Raw genomic sequence first — 16709 nt, forward strand, 5'->3', positions numbered from 1 at the left:
CACCCCTTCCTAACTGTTTGACTTCTGTCCAACTGGTTTTTACATTCAAGCAAATTTTAGCTGCACAATGACTAGCTGTCAGGTCACTGCAGCCCATTTCTAGTTCCTCTGGCTATCCTTCTCCAAACAATTCCAAGCCATTATAAAGCGTGACCCGACAAATGCGCGCATGACAAAACCGCGCTGCGAAAACCGCGCTGCGAAAACCGCGACATCATCAACGCACCAACAACAGCGTGCCAACAACAGCACGCCGACAGAAGCTCAATTTAAGTCAAGGTAAGGATTAGGGTCAGGGTCAGGTTTAGGGTTAGGTTTAGATCGCGCTTCTGTCGGCGCGCTGTTGTCGGCACGCTTCAGCGCTCATTCGTCAGCGCGGTTTAGAACTCGCGGTTTTGTCACCGGGGTTTTGTCGGGCGCGCTTTTGTCGGTGAACCATTATAAAGAGCATCAGTGGACAGACAGTATTTCACAAATCCAGTAAAGACAGATAAATAATTGAACTCAACACCTTTGCCACCAGTGAAGACACAAACCTGAATGTAGACTCATGCTTGCCCACTCAGATTTGCTCTTAGTTTTCTGTCAGTATTACCCTAGAATATCTTTTGGCACTTTCTCACGTGAAGTTTCTCAGTAAGCCAAGGAGCTGCTCCCAATCACTGAATAGAAGAGCTATCTTACTGTGAGACTTCATTACCTTCATATTCCCAAAGATTAAGAAGGGCTTCTACAGAATCATACTAGGAACACCTAAGCATTGGATTCATAATACCATATCTTATTTAGAATTGTTGAACAGATTTCCCCTCGCCACTATTGCCAAACTTTATGGATTTTAATATTTATGAGTGTGAATAAATAGATGTATGTGCATACACAACAGGTAGATTGTACCACAAAGCATTAAACCTAATAGTATTATAACTTCACACAATGAATTAGGGAAATCTGTCAGGAATTACCATATTTTTCCGAGGATAAGACACACCTTTTTACCCCACAAAAGAGGGTGAAAATCTAGATGCATCTTATACTCCGAATGTAGCCCGCTCACCTGGTCCGCGCGTCGGATTTTTGGGTGATTCCAGGTGGCGGGGATCCTCACATACTCATGGAGTCTGAGTTTTGAGATGGCAGCAAAACAATCTCAGGAGCTTGATTGCATCCCATTCCAGGTTTTTAATTTCCCAATCTAGCATCCTGAGAAAAGCCTTCATGGAGAGGAGACTGTTCCTCTTCTCTTCCTCCACCCCCACCTCCAATCTGTCCGGATCTGTCATGCAGCAAAGAGGTATGGTAGCTGGGAGCCTGGCACCTGCTTTTGCACTGAGATTAAGGAAGCGGGGTTGCAAAAAGGGTTGTGAACAACCCCTTTTTTTCAAGGAGGCAGCCTTGCCAGGTCGTATTCTTTGGGCTTCCCTTTTGCCGCTCAGGCACCACCACGAGGAACCGTTAATCCAAATGGAAGAGATCCCCACCCAATCTCGCCCAATGGGCCGTTTCTAGTCGAGCACAGCAGTGACCGTTCAGCAGCCCCCACGTGTCTTTCTCTCCTCACTAAAGAGAAAAAGCGAGCCAACTGCCAAGTGGCTCTGCTTGGTCGCCAGTCAGAAGGAAGGGGAAAAAAAATAAAGCACGGAGAGATATGTTTAGTCCTGCCCTTCCGTGGGGAGGGGTAGAAAAAAAGAGGATTTGAGATCGATAAAAGCCTTACCCTTTAGGATGATCGAGCCCCCACACATCACACTTTTGCTCTCCCCGGTCCCCAGAAGCACTTCGCAGGCCTCCCAAACTCTCTGCATACCTCAGTTTTCAGAGGGTTTGGGAGGCCTGCAGAGTGCTCCTGTGAGCTGGGGAGGGCAAAAACTTTTTTTTTTTAAATTTACCTCTTCAAAATCTTGGTGCATCTTATACTCCGGTGCATCTTATACGCCGAAAAATATGGTATGTACTACAAAATCTGCAACATTTAGAACAAGGCTAAAAAGCGAGGAATTTCAAATGAGCAGAGGGAAACAGAAATATATGAAGCTGTACTTGAATGAATCAAAAGTGTTTATTGGAAATCCCCAAGTCCCTACCATGGCATCCCATTCAAGCCTGCTTAACTCTCTTCCCTCAAAGAGAATCCTAGTCATGAACTACCTCACTTAAAGTGTACAAATAACATCGACTATCACTTCATTTTTCCCACTTTTTAGAATGGTGATCTCATAGCCTTAATACATCTAATATCCTTCCTAACCAATCTAGGTGGGATGAGTATGAGACAATGCATTTTTCATTCCTCTGTCCACTGCAAGTAAAGCCATAGGATTTCTGGCTTCTCTGTAAATAGCAATAAAAACAATACTAGCAGAGGAGTCCTTGGTGCTTTCTGAGCTCACTTGTTTGCTTGAAGCGTTTCATTCATTCCAAAGGAGCAAATCACAACCCACACAAATATATCCCTGTATACAACAGGGAGCAAAACCCACTCACTTCAACTGATGAGGTTACCTAGTTGGGTAATGAAAGCTCAGAGACAATACCACAATCTAACCTGAGCTATACATATTCTCTTCTGTTAGAAGAATACTATGAGCTATTCCCTTTAAGTTGGGTCCATGCAAGTACCAAGCTACAATTATTTGCACTGCTTTAGTGTGTGATTGTACTGTAGTTAGAAAAAGATTAATGCAGATGAATGAATGGAGCCAATTATGCCTTAGGAAAGAAATCATGGCTTACGACATGGTGTGAATTCAAGAATTTAAGACCAGTAATGTAGTAGCAGTGATTTACATTGAACTGGAGATTAAAGAAGCAACAGAAAGAAAAAGTATACCTTTGTTGTGGTTGCAATTTCTAGGGCAGCGCTTAGCTTCTGCACGTGTGCTCTGGCTTTTTCTTCCTCTTCTTGAGACTCCTTCAGCTGCTGGCACAGCATTCTCCCTTCCATTTGTAGCACCTTTAGCTCTTCCATGTGCTCCTCCTGTATTGTATTCAGGCGCTGTTCTAAATTGGCTATAAAATAGCAAGGGAGGAATGGAGGCACAGTCGTACTCAATAAAATTGCCCAAACTTCCCATAAGAAGCACTCAAAAAGGTTTATAAGATGAAAAGAAGCTGCCCATTATCCAAAAAACACTTATCATGATTTGATAGGAAGCATTATCCTGAATTGGAGATCTAGATCACAGATTATGAGCCGAGGTGGCGCAGTGGTTAAATGCAGCACTGCAGGCTACTTCAGCTGACTGCAGTTCTGCAGTTCGGCTGTTCAAATCTCACCGGCTCAGGGTTGACTCAGCCTTCCATCCTTCCGAGGTGGGTAAAATGAGGACCCGGATTGTTGTTGGGGGCAATATGCTGACTCTGTAAACCGCTTAGAGAGGGCTGAAAGCCCTATGAAGCGGTATATAAGTCTAACTGCTATTGCTATTATCTGATGTGCTATTTCGGATGGTAATAAGTTCTCCTATATCCAATCATATAAAAACAGCAGTAAAGTTGTTGACTGGGGCTCTCAAATTGCCTATCCAAGCTCTCTTTATTATAGTCCTCATAAATCCCTCAATTCAAGATTGCTACAAGCTGACAGCACATTTTCTCCCCATATTATGAAGGGAAACAATTATAAGTTCCATATAAAAATATATGTGGAGTTAGGCCTAAAGTAAGCCGGTCATAGTTACAAAGGGAATTGCTGCTGTGGAGACTATAGGCGTGGCACAAAGGAAAGAAGGTATACAGGTAGTCCTCGATTTACAACAGTTTTCTTAGTGACCATTCAAAGTTAGAACGCCCAAAAAAGTGACATTTTCACTTATGACCTTTGCAGCATCCCCAAAATACAGATGCTTGACAGCTGACTCACATTTATGACGGTTGCAGCGCCTCAGGATCATGGGATCCCCTTGTGCAACCTTCTGACAAGCAAAGTCAATGGGGAAACCAGATTCACTTAACAACCGTGTTACTAATTTAACAACCTCACTGATTTACTTAGCAAATGTGGCAAGAATAGTCCTAAAACGGCGGGGGAGGGGGATTCACTGAACAATTTTCTCACTTAGCAACATAAAGTTGGGGCTCAATTGTGGTTGTAAGTAGAAGACTACCTGTACAACTGAGCCCAAAATTTCCACTGCTAAGCAAGACAGTTAAGTGAGTTTCGCCTCTATGTAACAACCTTTCTTGACACAGTTGCTAAGTGAACCACGGCAGTCATTAAGTTAGTACAGTGTTTCTCAACCTTGTCAACTTGAAGATGTCTGTATGCGAATGCTGGCTGGGGAATTCTGGGAGTTGAAGTCCAGACATCTTCAAGTTGACAAGGTTGAGAAACACTGAGTTAGTAACATGATTGTCAAGTGGATCTGGTTCCCCCATTGACTTGCTGATGAGGTGAAAAAGGTGATCACATGACCCAAGGACACTGCAACTGTTTTAAATACATGCCACTTGCCAGGCATCTGAATTTTGAACACGTGACCAAGGGGATGCTACAATGGTCGAAAGTGTGAATATAGTCATAAGTCACTTTTTTCAGTGCTATTGTAATTTTGAACAGTCACTAAATGAATGGTTTAAGGTTGAGGACTACCTCCAATAGATATGTGTTGTGGCCCAGCAGGAGCCGTTGGAGCTGCCACCAGACTCCGACAGCGAGGGACCCTATGAGTCGGCTTTGGAGGATGTGGAGAACCCTGGACAGGGTTCCAACTCCGAGCAGGGCGCAGAGAGGCTGGTTGGCCACCAGGAGGCACCTGAGCCTTGGACCAGTGGGGAGAAGACAAGGGAGTGTGATCCGGACGTCAGCAGTGGGGAGGAGCCAAGGGAGTTGTTCCTAGATGCCCGGCACCGGAGAGCTAATAGGCGTAAAGAACAGTTACGCAGTTACAGGAGATAATTGCACTCAGCTGGTGGTAATTAGGCTCCTCTCAAGACTATAAAAGGACTGCTTGTGCACACGCCCCTTTTGCAGAAGTCAACGCATTAACTAATGTTGGAGAACTGTGGTGTTAGCTTGGCAGGCTGGATTGCTGCCAAGGCTTGTCTGTGCTAGATTGCTGCCAAGGCTTATCTGTGCTGGATTGCTACCAAGGCCTGTCTGTGCTGGTTTGCTGCCAAGGACCTGTCTGTGAATAAATTCTGTAAAGTATCTTTGGCTCGGAGTGCTTTGGTGTGGGCCAAGGGGCGGGGTGGGGTTAGAACAGATATGTATATTGCTACAGTTTTCCATTGTCTTTCTATAATACCTGCATGCTTTGGATTCAATTCCTTTTCTGTTTGTAATCGAAACATGTTCAGTTTTATGGTCTGGATGACACTCTCGAGCCGGCATACTCGATTCACCAGAGTTTCGCAGGTTCTCCACAGTGAGTTATTTGCTTCACCAAATGCTGTTCGAACTTGGACAGGGCTGATGGATTGGTGGTCCTCAGAATTCACAGGGTATTTTGCAGCTAAGCGTTCCATGCTGGGAAAAGACCAAAGGAATACCTACTTGTTTGGAATCGTCTCTGGCATCTCATCAATATTTAATATAATTAGCTACAATCTGGAACACAACAAAGCCACAAAATCTATTTCTCATTTCCCAAATTATATTAATTCAGCAACCAGATTAAATTAGAATAGAAAAACTCTGCTAATAATTAAATACTAAGGGAAGAAGCAACATGAAGCTCAGAAAGAGAAACGGATACGGAAGAAGGCAAACTCAGAATTAAACTAGCGTTCTTAAATAAATTTTCCTAAAAAAAAGTCTCACTAAATTACTGTGGAACTTACTTCTAAGCAAACCTGTCCAAGATTGTGCAAGATCCATTTCAATCATACCTGTGTCTGTTCACTCCCATTTTCTGCAGATCTTTCAACAGTTCATTTGTCTCCTCTTCAACTACTTTCATTCTTTGGTCCAGCACAACAAAGGTTTCGGGAGCCGTTGGGTGAACATCCATTGGAGAAATCACTGGTCTTGCCATCCCAATCTCAGTTTTCAACTAGTATCTGATTTAAAAACAATTACATTTAGAGGTAGTAGTAATGAATGCTCTTCAAACCAGCTCATTAATCACTGAAAAAAAATATAAAGACGTGATAACTGCAGAGAGAAATAATAAAATGGTTTCTATAATGTTCACGTATTTTAAAAGTAGTGAAAATAGATAATTTTTATAGTCGGCTGCCGCACAATATTTTTTGCATGTCTGGGAAATGAAATAGGTGTGAGAAAAATTAGACAGTACTAAGATTTCTAATTTTTTTTCAACTGACATTTTCTTTTAAATGTCAGTTGTAGGACACTATATTTTTATGTTTCCCGACTCAGAATAGCAAGAAACTTCTATAAAGTTTTAGCTTTTTCAGTCAGAAGGAGTTTCAAGAGCGAGGTCTGGGGGTTACGTGTGTCCCAAGAGTCTGAAGCTATCTACTCTTATTGTGTAATATGGGAATAGAGTATCTCTTTTCTTGAAACTGAGTTAAAAGGATAAGTTTTCCTAATTTTCTTGGATAATTCAATAAGTGTAATATAAGCCAATGAATGCCAATAGAGATTTTCCAAACAAAACTTCTGAAAAAAGGAGAGGCAGCTAAGGATTTTTGTGAAATTACTATTGTTTGCAGTGAATAATTTCACTATAAGCCTTCCTTGTCTTGGAGCAGAAAGAGAAGACTGACAACACAGAGAATTATTTCCAAAGATATATTATCACTAACATCACGACGACTCATCCCTTTTGTATGATATACTGAGCCATCCAGCTTTGACTTTAACTCTCTGGTGTACATTTCATTTGATATTAAATCCCTATCAAAGCCGTGGGATTCGCTCACAATTCAGCTTGTTTTAAAAACTGACATATTTGTCAATTCTGAGATTTTTTTTTTATTTTCCCTTAAAAAAAGTAAAAATCCAAAACTGATTAAAAATAACCCATTCTACTGCACAGAAGAAACTTGGTGAAAATATTGCAGGCGTGGCAAGGTCAATCTTACCTCCAATAGACCGATCAGATCCCACAGATTAGGCCTCCTCCGAATTCCATCCGCCGGCCAATGCCGACTGGCGACTACCCGGAGGAGGGCCTTCTCTGTGGCTGCTCCGACCCTCTGGAACGAGCTCCCCGTGGAGATTCGAACCTTCACCACACTCCAGGCCTTCCGCAAAGCCCTTAAAACCTGGCTGTTCCGACAGGCCTGGGGCTAAAGAGTTTTTGCCCCCCTTCTCGAATGGTATGGTTGTTGTGTGTTTTTAAATTTTGTATTGTTATGTCTCATCTTTTTTATCCCCCTGTCTGTACCCCCTTCCCTGATTGAATTGTGAGCCGCCCTGAGTCCCCTTCGGGGGAAAAGGGCGGCATATAAATGTAATAAATCCAATCCAATCCAATCTTCTAAACTCTTTAATGGAGCGTTCATGTGGAGGATGTTGGGCCCTGTTGCAACCGTACTGGTTGCAATGGGATCCGGAACCCACCACTGACCCACAACTTCTGGAGGCAAGTCATTTCCCCTGATTCATTTTTCTCACATTCGGAGAACTTCTAAGGTGCTTCTCTCCCGTGACCCGTCAAAAGCGCGGAGGACAAAATCGCGCTCGACGAAAATGCGCATGTGATGTCATCACAGCGCGACAAAAAAAATTAAAAATTGAAATAAAATTAAAATTAAAGCAAGCCGATTCACATAAAGGTAAGGGTTAGGGTTAGGTTAAGGGTTAGGTTTAGAGCGTTAGGGTTACGTTTAGCGTTAGGTTAAGGGTTAGCATTAGGTTTAGCGTTATGTTAACGGTTAGGTTTAGGGTTAGATTTAGGATTAGGTTAAGGGTTAGGTTTAGGGTTAGGTTTGGGGGGGTTAGGGTAAGGTTTTCACTTTTTTAAAACATTTTTCGATCACAGCGCGATGTTTTCGTCGCGCTGTGATGACGTCAAATGCGCACTTTCGTCGAGCGCTATTTTGTCCTCCGCGGTTTTGTGGTGGAACTCTTCTCTCCTTGATTAGTTTCCACCCATTGCTTCTTGTTCTACTCCCAGGTGCCTTGAAGAATAGCTTGACTCCCTCTTCTTTGTGGCAACCCCTGAGATATTGGAAGACTGCTGTCATGTCTCCCCTGGTCCTTCTTTCCATTATACTAGACATTAAACGGGATCCTGACAAGTCTTCCTCCGTGCCACCGGCTATAATTTTAGAGCAGCGTCCGTGCACCGTGCAGGGATCTATCGCCCTTCAAAGCTTGATTTACCCAGGGAGGGTTCCGCATCTCAGTCATCAAGCCCGCCTGCAGCTGGAGGCTCCGGATTCAGCGCCGGTCATCTTCCCTGGAAAAAAAAAGGCAGCTCTTTCGGCCTCGATAAGAGCGGACAGGCCGGATCTTCAGTCCTAAAAATCGACCAAAAAAGGGGATGAGTTTAGCAGGGCTAAAGGGGGGGGGGATCCGAGGGGGTCAGAAGGCGCCTGGAGTCCATCTTTATTGCTCGCTCTCTCCCTCACAGCCTCAAGCTCTTCCGCCCGAGCCTGCAAGCCGCCCTCCTCAGCCCCTTCCCGGGAGCGCAGGAGCTCACCCGGCAGACCCTTGGTGTGTCCCCGCGGCCTGGTTTCCATGGAGCTCGCCTTGCAGCTTCAAACTCACCCGCTCCCCGAGAGAGCGCCGTCCCCGCGCACGCGCGCCCCGCGCCCCGCTGCATTGTGGGATTCGTAGTCCCGCCGCTCCTCTTTCCCCCCTCCCTACCCGGCCCAGCTTTCGAGGGTGGTGTGAGAAAGGTGACGTGGAGAAGGAGAGGAAGGGTGGAAGGGAGAGAAAGAGAAGGAGAGAGGGCAGGAAAGGGGAAGAGAGAGGGGTAGGGGAGAGTTAAGGGAAGAAAGAAGGGGAAGGAGAGGAGGAAGGAAGGAAGTAGAGAAGGGAGGGAAGAAGGAAGGGAAAGGAGAGGAGGGTGGAAGGGAGAGAAAGAGAAGGAGAGAGGGTAGGAAAGGAAGAGGGAGAGTGGAGGAGAGGTAAGGGAAGAAGAAAGAGGTAAGGAGAGGTGGGTGGAAGGGAGAGAAAGAGAAGGAGAGAGGGCAGGAAAGGGGAAGAGAGAGGGTAGGGGAGAGTTAAGGGAAGAAAGAAGGGGAAGGAGAGGAGGAAGGAAGGAAGGAGAGAAGGGAGGGAAGAAGGAAGGGAAAGGAGAGGAGGGTGGAAGGGAGAGAAAGAGAAGGAGAGAGGGCAGGAAAGGAAGAGGAAGAGTGGAGGAGAGGTAAGGGAAGAAGAAAGCGGTAAGGAGAGGTGGGTGGAAGGGAGAGAAAGAGAAGGAGAGAGGGCAGGAAAGGGGAAGAGAGAGGGTAGGGGAGAGTTAAGGGAAGAAAGAAGGGGAAGGAGAGGAGGAAGGAAGGAAGTAGAGAAGGGAGGGAAGAAGGAAGGGAAAGGAGAGGAGGGTGGAAGGGAGAGAAAGAGAAGGAGAGAGGGTAGGAAAGGAAGAGGGAGAGTGGAGGAGAGGTAAGGGAAGAAGAAAGAGGTAAGGAGAGGTGGGTGGAAGGGAGAGAAAGAGAAGGAGAGAGGGTAGGAAAGGAAGAGTGGAGGAGAGGTAAGGGAAGAAGAAAGCGGTAAGGAGAGGTGGGTGGAAGGGAGAGAAAGAGAAGGAGAGAGGGTAGGAAAGGAAGAGGGAGAGTGGAGGAGAGGTAAGGGAAGAAGAAAGAGGTAAGGAGAGGTGGGTGGAAGGGAGAGAAAGAGAAGGAGAGAGGGTAGGAAAGGAAGAGTGGAGGAGAGGTAAGGGAAGAAGAAAGCGGTAAGGAGAGGTGGGTGGAAGGGAGAGAAAGAGAAGGAGAGAGGGTAGGAAAGGAAGAGGGAGAGTGGAGGAGAGGTAAGGGAAGAAGAAAGCGGTAAGGAGAGGTGGGTGGAAGGGAGAGAAAGAGAAGGAGAGAGGGCAGGAAAGGAAGAGGGAGAGTGGAGGAGAGGTAAGGGAAGAAGAAAGCGGTAAGGAGAGGTGGGTGGAGGGGAGAGAAAGAGAAGGAGAGAGGGTAGGAAAGGAAGAGGAAGAGTGGAGGAGAGGTAAGGGAAGAAGAAAGCGGTAAGGAGAGGAGGGTGGAAGGGAGAGAAAGAGAAGGAGAGAGAGTAGGAAAGGAAGAGGGAGAGTGGAGGAGAGGTAAGGGAAGAAGAAAGCGGTAAGGAGAGGTGGGTGGAAGGGAGAGAAAGAGAAGGAGAGAGGGCAGGAAAGGGGAAGAGAGAGGGGTAGGGGTAGGGGAGAGGTAAGGGAAGAAGGAAGGAGAAGTAGAGCAAGAAGGAAGTAGAGAAGGGAAGAAGGAAGGAGAAGGAGAGCAGGAAGGAAGTAGGGAAGGGAGGGAAGAAGGAAGGGAAAGGAGAGGAGGGTGGAAGGGAGATAAAGAGAAGGAGAGATAGTAGGAAGGGAAGAGTGGAGGAGAGGCAAGGGAAGAAAGAGAAGGAGAGGAGGGTGGAAGGGAGAGAAAGAGAAGGAGAGAGGGCAGGAAGGGAGAGAGAGAGGGTAGGGATAGGGGAGAGGTAAGGGAAGAAAGAAGGGGAAGGAGAGGAGGAAGGAAGGAAGTAGAGAAGGAAGGGAGGGAGAAAAGAAAGGGAAAATAAGGTGGTGTTACAACAGGCGCTAGGGATGGTGAACAAAGCAACTCAAACTATATATTATAACCTTTTAAATGGAATAACAAAAGTATAAGAATGGCAAGGAGAAAGAATAACCATGTGAATGTATACCTATAATTGTATGTAAGAGAATAAATGACAGTAAGAATATAAAGCACAATGTAGGTAAACAATATTTGGTTATAAATAGCTAAGTATAAATAAATATAGAATTGTACATAAAAATGGATAACGAATAAGGAGATCATGAATGCAAGATAGAAAGGTATAGAAGGGAAAACACTAACTGCAAAGAAACCGATACGGAACTGCTGTATGATATATGATGGAACTTCTTGTTCCTATGTTGTTTTAAGTCATGTGTCTGTTTTTGTTGATGTGTTTATGTGTTTAAAATAAAAAAAAATTTTTTTAAAAGAGAAAGGTGACTTAGGCAGGCGCAAGGAAAACGATCTAGGTCTATCTAAGTAGAGAAAAGCATTCTGGGTGCTGCTGGCATTTGGAAGGACGGGGATGGTTGTGGGACTCATCCGGTAGCTTAATGCAACTATTAAATAAGACCCCACGTAGCATAGGCTAAAAGCTGGACCCCTCCTCTCCTATCAATACTGATTGGGTTTGGCTCTGGGGGGAAAGGAAGGAGGGAAGAACCAACAAAACACTGTGCTATCCATGCCAAACCCCCAACACCAGAAGGATCCACCAGAGATCAGTGCCCTCTTGAGCCCCATAATTCATAGTTTGTTTAATAAATGACAGCCGAATAAGCTAATTTCTTGTTTCCTATTTTAAATGCCCCAGGTTGATCTGATGAATATTATTATGCTTAATTTTCTTTTACCAGACAAGAAAACATTTGTTACACACAAAGTTGCAAAATGTTGCATTGTCCATATTTATAAACATTAAATGCCACTGAATAAAATGCTCATGGAGACTTCCTTAGGCATTTTTTTTACAAGATTGGTAAAAAATCTTGGCGGCTCCGGCCCTTTGGAATGAGCTCCCCGCAGAGATTCGGACCCTCACCTCTCTCCAGGCCTTCCGAAAAGCCGTTAAAACCTGGCTGTGTCGGCAGGCCTGGGGTCGATGAGTTCCCTTCCCCTCTCGAATCGTGTGGCTGTTGGTTGTTTTAAATGCCCTGTATTTTTTTGTTGTAGTTTTTGTGTTTCCCTTCCCCTCCTTGGGTTTGTGCGCCACCCTGAGTCCCACCGGGAATAGGGCGGCATATAAATAAAATGAACCTTGAACCTTGAACCTTGAACCTTAAATGTTTTTTATTGCCATTTGTTTCCTTGGTGGGACATAATTTTAGAGTCACAAAACTGGTGTTAAAAATACAGGTAGATTTGAGGGCTTAAGAAGATGAGAAGGAGCAATAAATGTATGTGCTGTTTTCAATATAAGTATACAGTTTAGTTATAGTACGTTAAGCGGCCAACCAAATGCACAAGGAAGCCCAATAATCTTTGAGAAGATGGTCTTCACAGATAGTCATATTGCCATCAAGGCTAATAGGCATTGATCTTCATGACTTCCGTGAATGGGTCCAGCCATTTTGTTCTAGTTTGGTCTTTTTATAATCCAATAATCTCTCTGCTACAATCTGTCTGAGGATTTCTGTTCATTCAAGATACATCTTTGTGATTCAAGACACACAGTAAATATTGTGGTTGGGATGAACAGAAATAAAAGAAAGGTTGGGAGTTAAAGGGCATGGATGGCTTAAACTGATTACCCTCTTTTTGATAGCAGTTCAAATGCTGTTTTCAATGGGTGAATAGAAGTCCCAAGCAGGAATCCTGACTGTCTTTAATATTCTGGAATATGAGGGCACTTACTTTCAAAAAGAACAATGTTTAGCATAAGAGCTATGTTTTCCTCTGTTTATCTGATTATAGATAACGGACAGCAGTTTGTTTTGTATACAGAAGCTAACATTAATGTTGAAAAAAATTATCTATAGAAATGTATAATACCCTATCACTAAGCAAGCCACCCATTTGGTATCAGAAGCTGCAGGTGCTTGATCGGCAAGATATCTAAATGACCTGATCTCCCCAAAACAAAGAATAGCTTTCTTCAGAGCCAGATTTAACATTCTTCCTGCAGCACTCCTCCAGGGCAGGTATAAGAGAACACCTATAGCCGAACGCGTTTGTATACGTGGTAAAGGAGAAGTGGGAGATAATTCACATGTTCTATTACACTACGAGCTATACAGAGCTTGTAGGTCTGCACATATTAGAGAAATTGCCAGGGAGGGCAGACCATTTTTATCTAGGCTTTCTCCTCCAGGACACTAACCCGGTTACCACGTATGCAGTGGCAAAGTTCTGTGCGGCTGCAATGTCCATAAGAAAAAAAATGGCTACAGAAGTATAGTTGTCATCTTGTACCAATTATCTGGACATACCTCTAACAATCTTTGGACCATTATGTTATTATCCACTTTTAATGTCAATACTTTTTAATTATATTTTAATGTTAGTATTTTTTAATATAGTGTAAAAACTAATGTGTATTGCTGGTCTTTGACCGTAATAAAGATTTTACTTTTTTTTTTTTGACATACATATAGTCCAAAGTATACCATGACATTTTAACAAACTTTTTTAAATATTCTTTTTTTTTATTTTTTTTATTTCTCATATATACATTCACAATTATATGATCTCATAACTGTTATTAATAATATGTATTTGTAACAATTTTTCTCCCCTACAGTTGACAATTTACTTGAAATTGCTTTCTTACCATCCCCTAAACCCATCTTATCTTACAACAATCCTACTTCCTCTTCCTTCCTTCCCTCCTACCTTCCCTCCTTTCTTCTCTCCTTCCTTCCCTCCTTCCTTCCCTCCCTCCTTCCCCCTTCCCTCCCTCCTTTATTCTCTCCTTCCCTCCTTCCTTCCCTCCTTTCTTCTCCCCTTCTCCCCTTCCTTCCCTCCTTCCTTACCCCTTCCTTCTCTCCTTCATTCCCTCCTTCCTTCCCTCCTTTCTTCTCTCCTTCCTTCCCTCCTTCCTTCCCTCCTTGCTTCCCTCCCTCCTTGCTTCCCTCCTTCCTTCCCCCCTTTCTTCTCTTTCTTCTCTCCTTCCTTCCTTCCTTCCTTCCTCTCCTTTCTCTTCTCTCCTTTACTTACTTACTTACTGCGGGTGCTTGTTTACTCTGTATGATTATGGAGACCAGATTTTTTCTTTCCAGGAAGAGGCATGCAGCCAGTTTACTGGATTAAAGGAATGCAAAGCATTTATGACTACAAGCATAATCTGATTTCCCAGGAGAGAATCTGGCCAGAAGTGATGTTAATCTGGGAGTGAGTCAAACTCTCTGGTTCAAGAACTTCACTGCAGTTGTTTCCTCGAGGAATTTCGAGAGAGCCCAAGACTACACTTTATTGCAAGCAGGGTTAGTTATCCAAAATTGACAACTGAATGGCATCACTTGTTAGAGGAGAACTTGGAAATGGATTCAAACAACTTTGTCCCAATTTACACCATCCACCGACCACTCTAGCACTAACCTCTCCCCCTACCAAATCTTTCCTTTGTATTTTCTCATGTCTGTAGACAAGGTGACAATCCTGTCTTCGTGTGAAAGTTCTCTTTTTTCACAGAAGCCTGACAAAGAGAGTGAATTTATATCCCAGACACACAGATCAATACTTTAGTTTTATCAAAAATTAGGGCCATTTTCACATATTACTCAGCTTGCAATAAAAAGATTGCAGCTATTCACAACTGTCTGTCAGGATAAGTATATATGATGGATGGTTTGTATTTCTAAGTACAGTTTGTTCACATATTAGTAAGCATTAGGCACAGAGAGCTTGCTGCATTTCCAGATATTGAGCTACAACTGTTAGTAGGCTTCATCGTTAGTTGTGCTGATTGAAGTTGGAAGAAATTGTAATTCGAAAGCAGGCAAATGCAAGTAGATAAACAGGCACCACTTTGGTGGGAAAGTAACAATGTTACTTGCACCTCAATGTAAAGTCATGCTAGCCATGTGACCAAGCATTTTTGGACAATGCTGACTCCTTCAGCTAGGAAACAGAAATGAGAAGTTGTGTCCCCCAGTCATGTCCCCCAGAGTCGGACACCACTGGGCAGGGGAAACTTTTATCTTTCTTCAGTTCTGTTGTACTTTTCTATAAAAGCTGAGTTTATCTTTGAATGCTATGCTAGGAGCATCAGTCCATGTAGGTACAAGAAAGACAAAGAATTAGATGAAACTAGGATAAAACCAGGATGTGTTTTAATTAAAATGTAAGACTAATAAAATTAGATTTTGGGGAAAAAAATACTAATTCAAAATGGATGTTGCCATCAGTTATCCTTTAGAATTTTGATTTTATGACTGAATTAACTAAACTTTTGTTAAGCTTATTTGCTAATAGAGTCCTTGTTATCAGATTCATTTTTGGTGGAATATAGAAGCTGTTTTGAAAATGTATAGATCTCTAGACTAACTATTTTAATCTTATTGACCTCTGGAGAATCTGTGTTATTGTATTTTACTAATAACCTTACTTTCTAAGTGTAATTGATCTAATATTTATGGGTTTTTTTTCCTTTTTTTAAGTATACCTCTTTGATAAATATGTTATCCTCTTATTACTATTTCATGGCTTTCCATCAAAGGTTTCTGAAGTCCTAATGCAAGTTAAAGTTGTACTTACTATGCCAGATTTATAACTGGTCAATATAATGAGTTTGTGTTGTTATTTTTTTCCCCTTTTCCACTTGTTTTGTTGGAATTCTGTAATCTTTGCACTTGCCTGATTATTTTAATCTCAAAGGTTTTTTCTTTTGCCAACATTAGGTGGCGTCTTTTCCAAGTGTGCCAGATTTTAATATCTTGACTATGAGGAATTACAGTATCTCTGTTCCTTAAGATTTTAAAAGTACTATAAGGCTTTACTTAATGTAGCTCTACTTATTGTCACTCATGCCCTGAGGTTGTGCTAAATGTAAATGAGTAGAGCCTCAGTGTCACTCATGTCCTGGTCACTTCTAGAATGAATTACTGCTACATGCTCTACATGGGGCTGCCCTTGAAGAGCATCTGGAAGCTTCAGCTGGTGCAGAGTGCAACTTTATGGATAGTTACGTCTGCCTCTAGGATGGCATATTTTACACCTCTGTTTTATGAGCTGCATTGATTGCTACTTGGCTTCCAGGTGCAATTCAAAATGCTAATTTTGACTTTTATAGCCTTACATGGCATGGGATCAAGTTGTTTGAAGGACTGTCTCTTCCTGGTTATATCTGCCCATTCCACCAAGTCCAGCAGAAGAGGTATGCTCCAAATCCCATCTGGAGTTCCATCTGGCTGGATCCAGGAGAGGCATCTTTTCTGATGTAGCCTGCGCCCTCTGGAACATCATTTCCCCTGAGGTGAGGTTAGCCCCATTTCTTTCAGACTTCTGGAAAGCCTTGGAAATGTAAATCTTCCATCAAGACTAGTGAGTCTGTAGAATGGTTGAAAGAAGCTAAATGATGCTTGTCCTCTTACTCTCTTGGGGTTCCTTTTGTTTTTATTTATTATTTTTGCAGTTATTTATGTCTGCTTTTTTAAAATATTGTGATATGGTTATTTTGCTTGTAAATTGACTTTTTGTGAGATAGCAATAGCAATAGCAGTTAGACTTATATACCGCTTCATAGGGCTTTCAGCCCTCTCTAAGCGGTTTACAGAGTCAGCATATTGCCCCCAACAACAATCCGGGTCCTCATTTTACCCACCTCGGAAGGATGGAAGGCTGAGTCAACCTTGAGCCAGTGAGATTTGAACAGCCGAACTGCTGAACTGCAGTCAGCTGAAGTAGCCTGCAGTGCTGCATTTAACCACTGCGCCACCTTGGCTAGATAGATGGCCATATCAATTTGCTAATGGAAAAAACATGGTATTGAAAATTATTAGAGAATGTTATCAATGCTAAAATAATAGAATGACTTAGAATAGGATATAAAAATTCTTTATTATTGGATATATTGAAGATGATATAATGAAATTATAATATAAATGGATACATATTTAGAATACCTTGCTTAAAATGGAGAAACAATAGTGATAATCAAACAAATGAAGTATAATAATAATAATGTATACAAAGATATTTGATTG

The 16709-nt window shown here is 42.8% G+C and overlaps 1 protein-coding gene and 1 long non-coding RNA gene across 6 annotated transcripts in view; one reads left to right on the top strand and one right to left on the bottom strand.

Annotated features, from left to right (window-relative positions):
* The window catches only part of CCDC150 (coiled-coil domain containing 150), a 44062-nt gene extending 35366 nt beyond the window's left edge, over nucleotides 1-8696 (bottom strand). For 3 of the 5 annotated variants that reach the window (XM_032216648.1, XM_032216658.1, XM_032216621.1), the window contains exons 1-5: nucleotides 8556-8645; nucleotides 8237-8373; nucleotides 5830-6000; nucleotides 5247-5467; nucleotides 2831-3009 (exon numbers count right to left, since the gene is read on the bottom strand). In XM_032216648.1, coding sequence (XP_032072539.1) covers nucleotides 2831-3009; nucleotides 5247-5467; nucleotides 5830-5975 — 546 coding nt within the window. In that variant the 5' untranslated portion in view covers nucleotides 5976-6000; nucleotides 8237-8373; nucleotides 8556-8645. Of the gene's footprint in view, nucleotides 1-2830; nucleotides 3010-5246; nucleotides 5468-5829; nucleotides 6001-8236; nucleotides 8374-8555 lie in introns of all 5 variants that reach the window. The other 2 variants (XM_032216632.1, XM_032216641.1) reach the window with 2 other exon arrangements.
* On the top strand, nucleotides 8692-16258 carry LOC116508166. Its single transcript, XR_004255290.1, has 3 exons — nucleotides 8692-8754; nucleotides 13785-13988; nucleotides 15797-16258. It is a non-coding gene; the product is annotated as an uncharacterized LOC116508166 (long non-coding RNA).
* The last annotated feature ends 451 nt before the right edge of the window (nucleotides 16259-16709 follow it).

This window comes from Thamnophis elegans, chromosome 1 (genome assembly GCF_009769535.1).
Source record: "Thamnophis elegans isolate rThaEle1 chromosome 1, rThaEle1.pri, whole genome shotgun sequence".
NCBI lineage: Eukaryota > Metazoa > Chordata > Lepidosauria > Squamata > Colubridae > Thamnophis > Thamnophis elegans.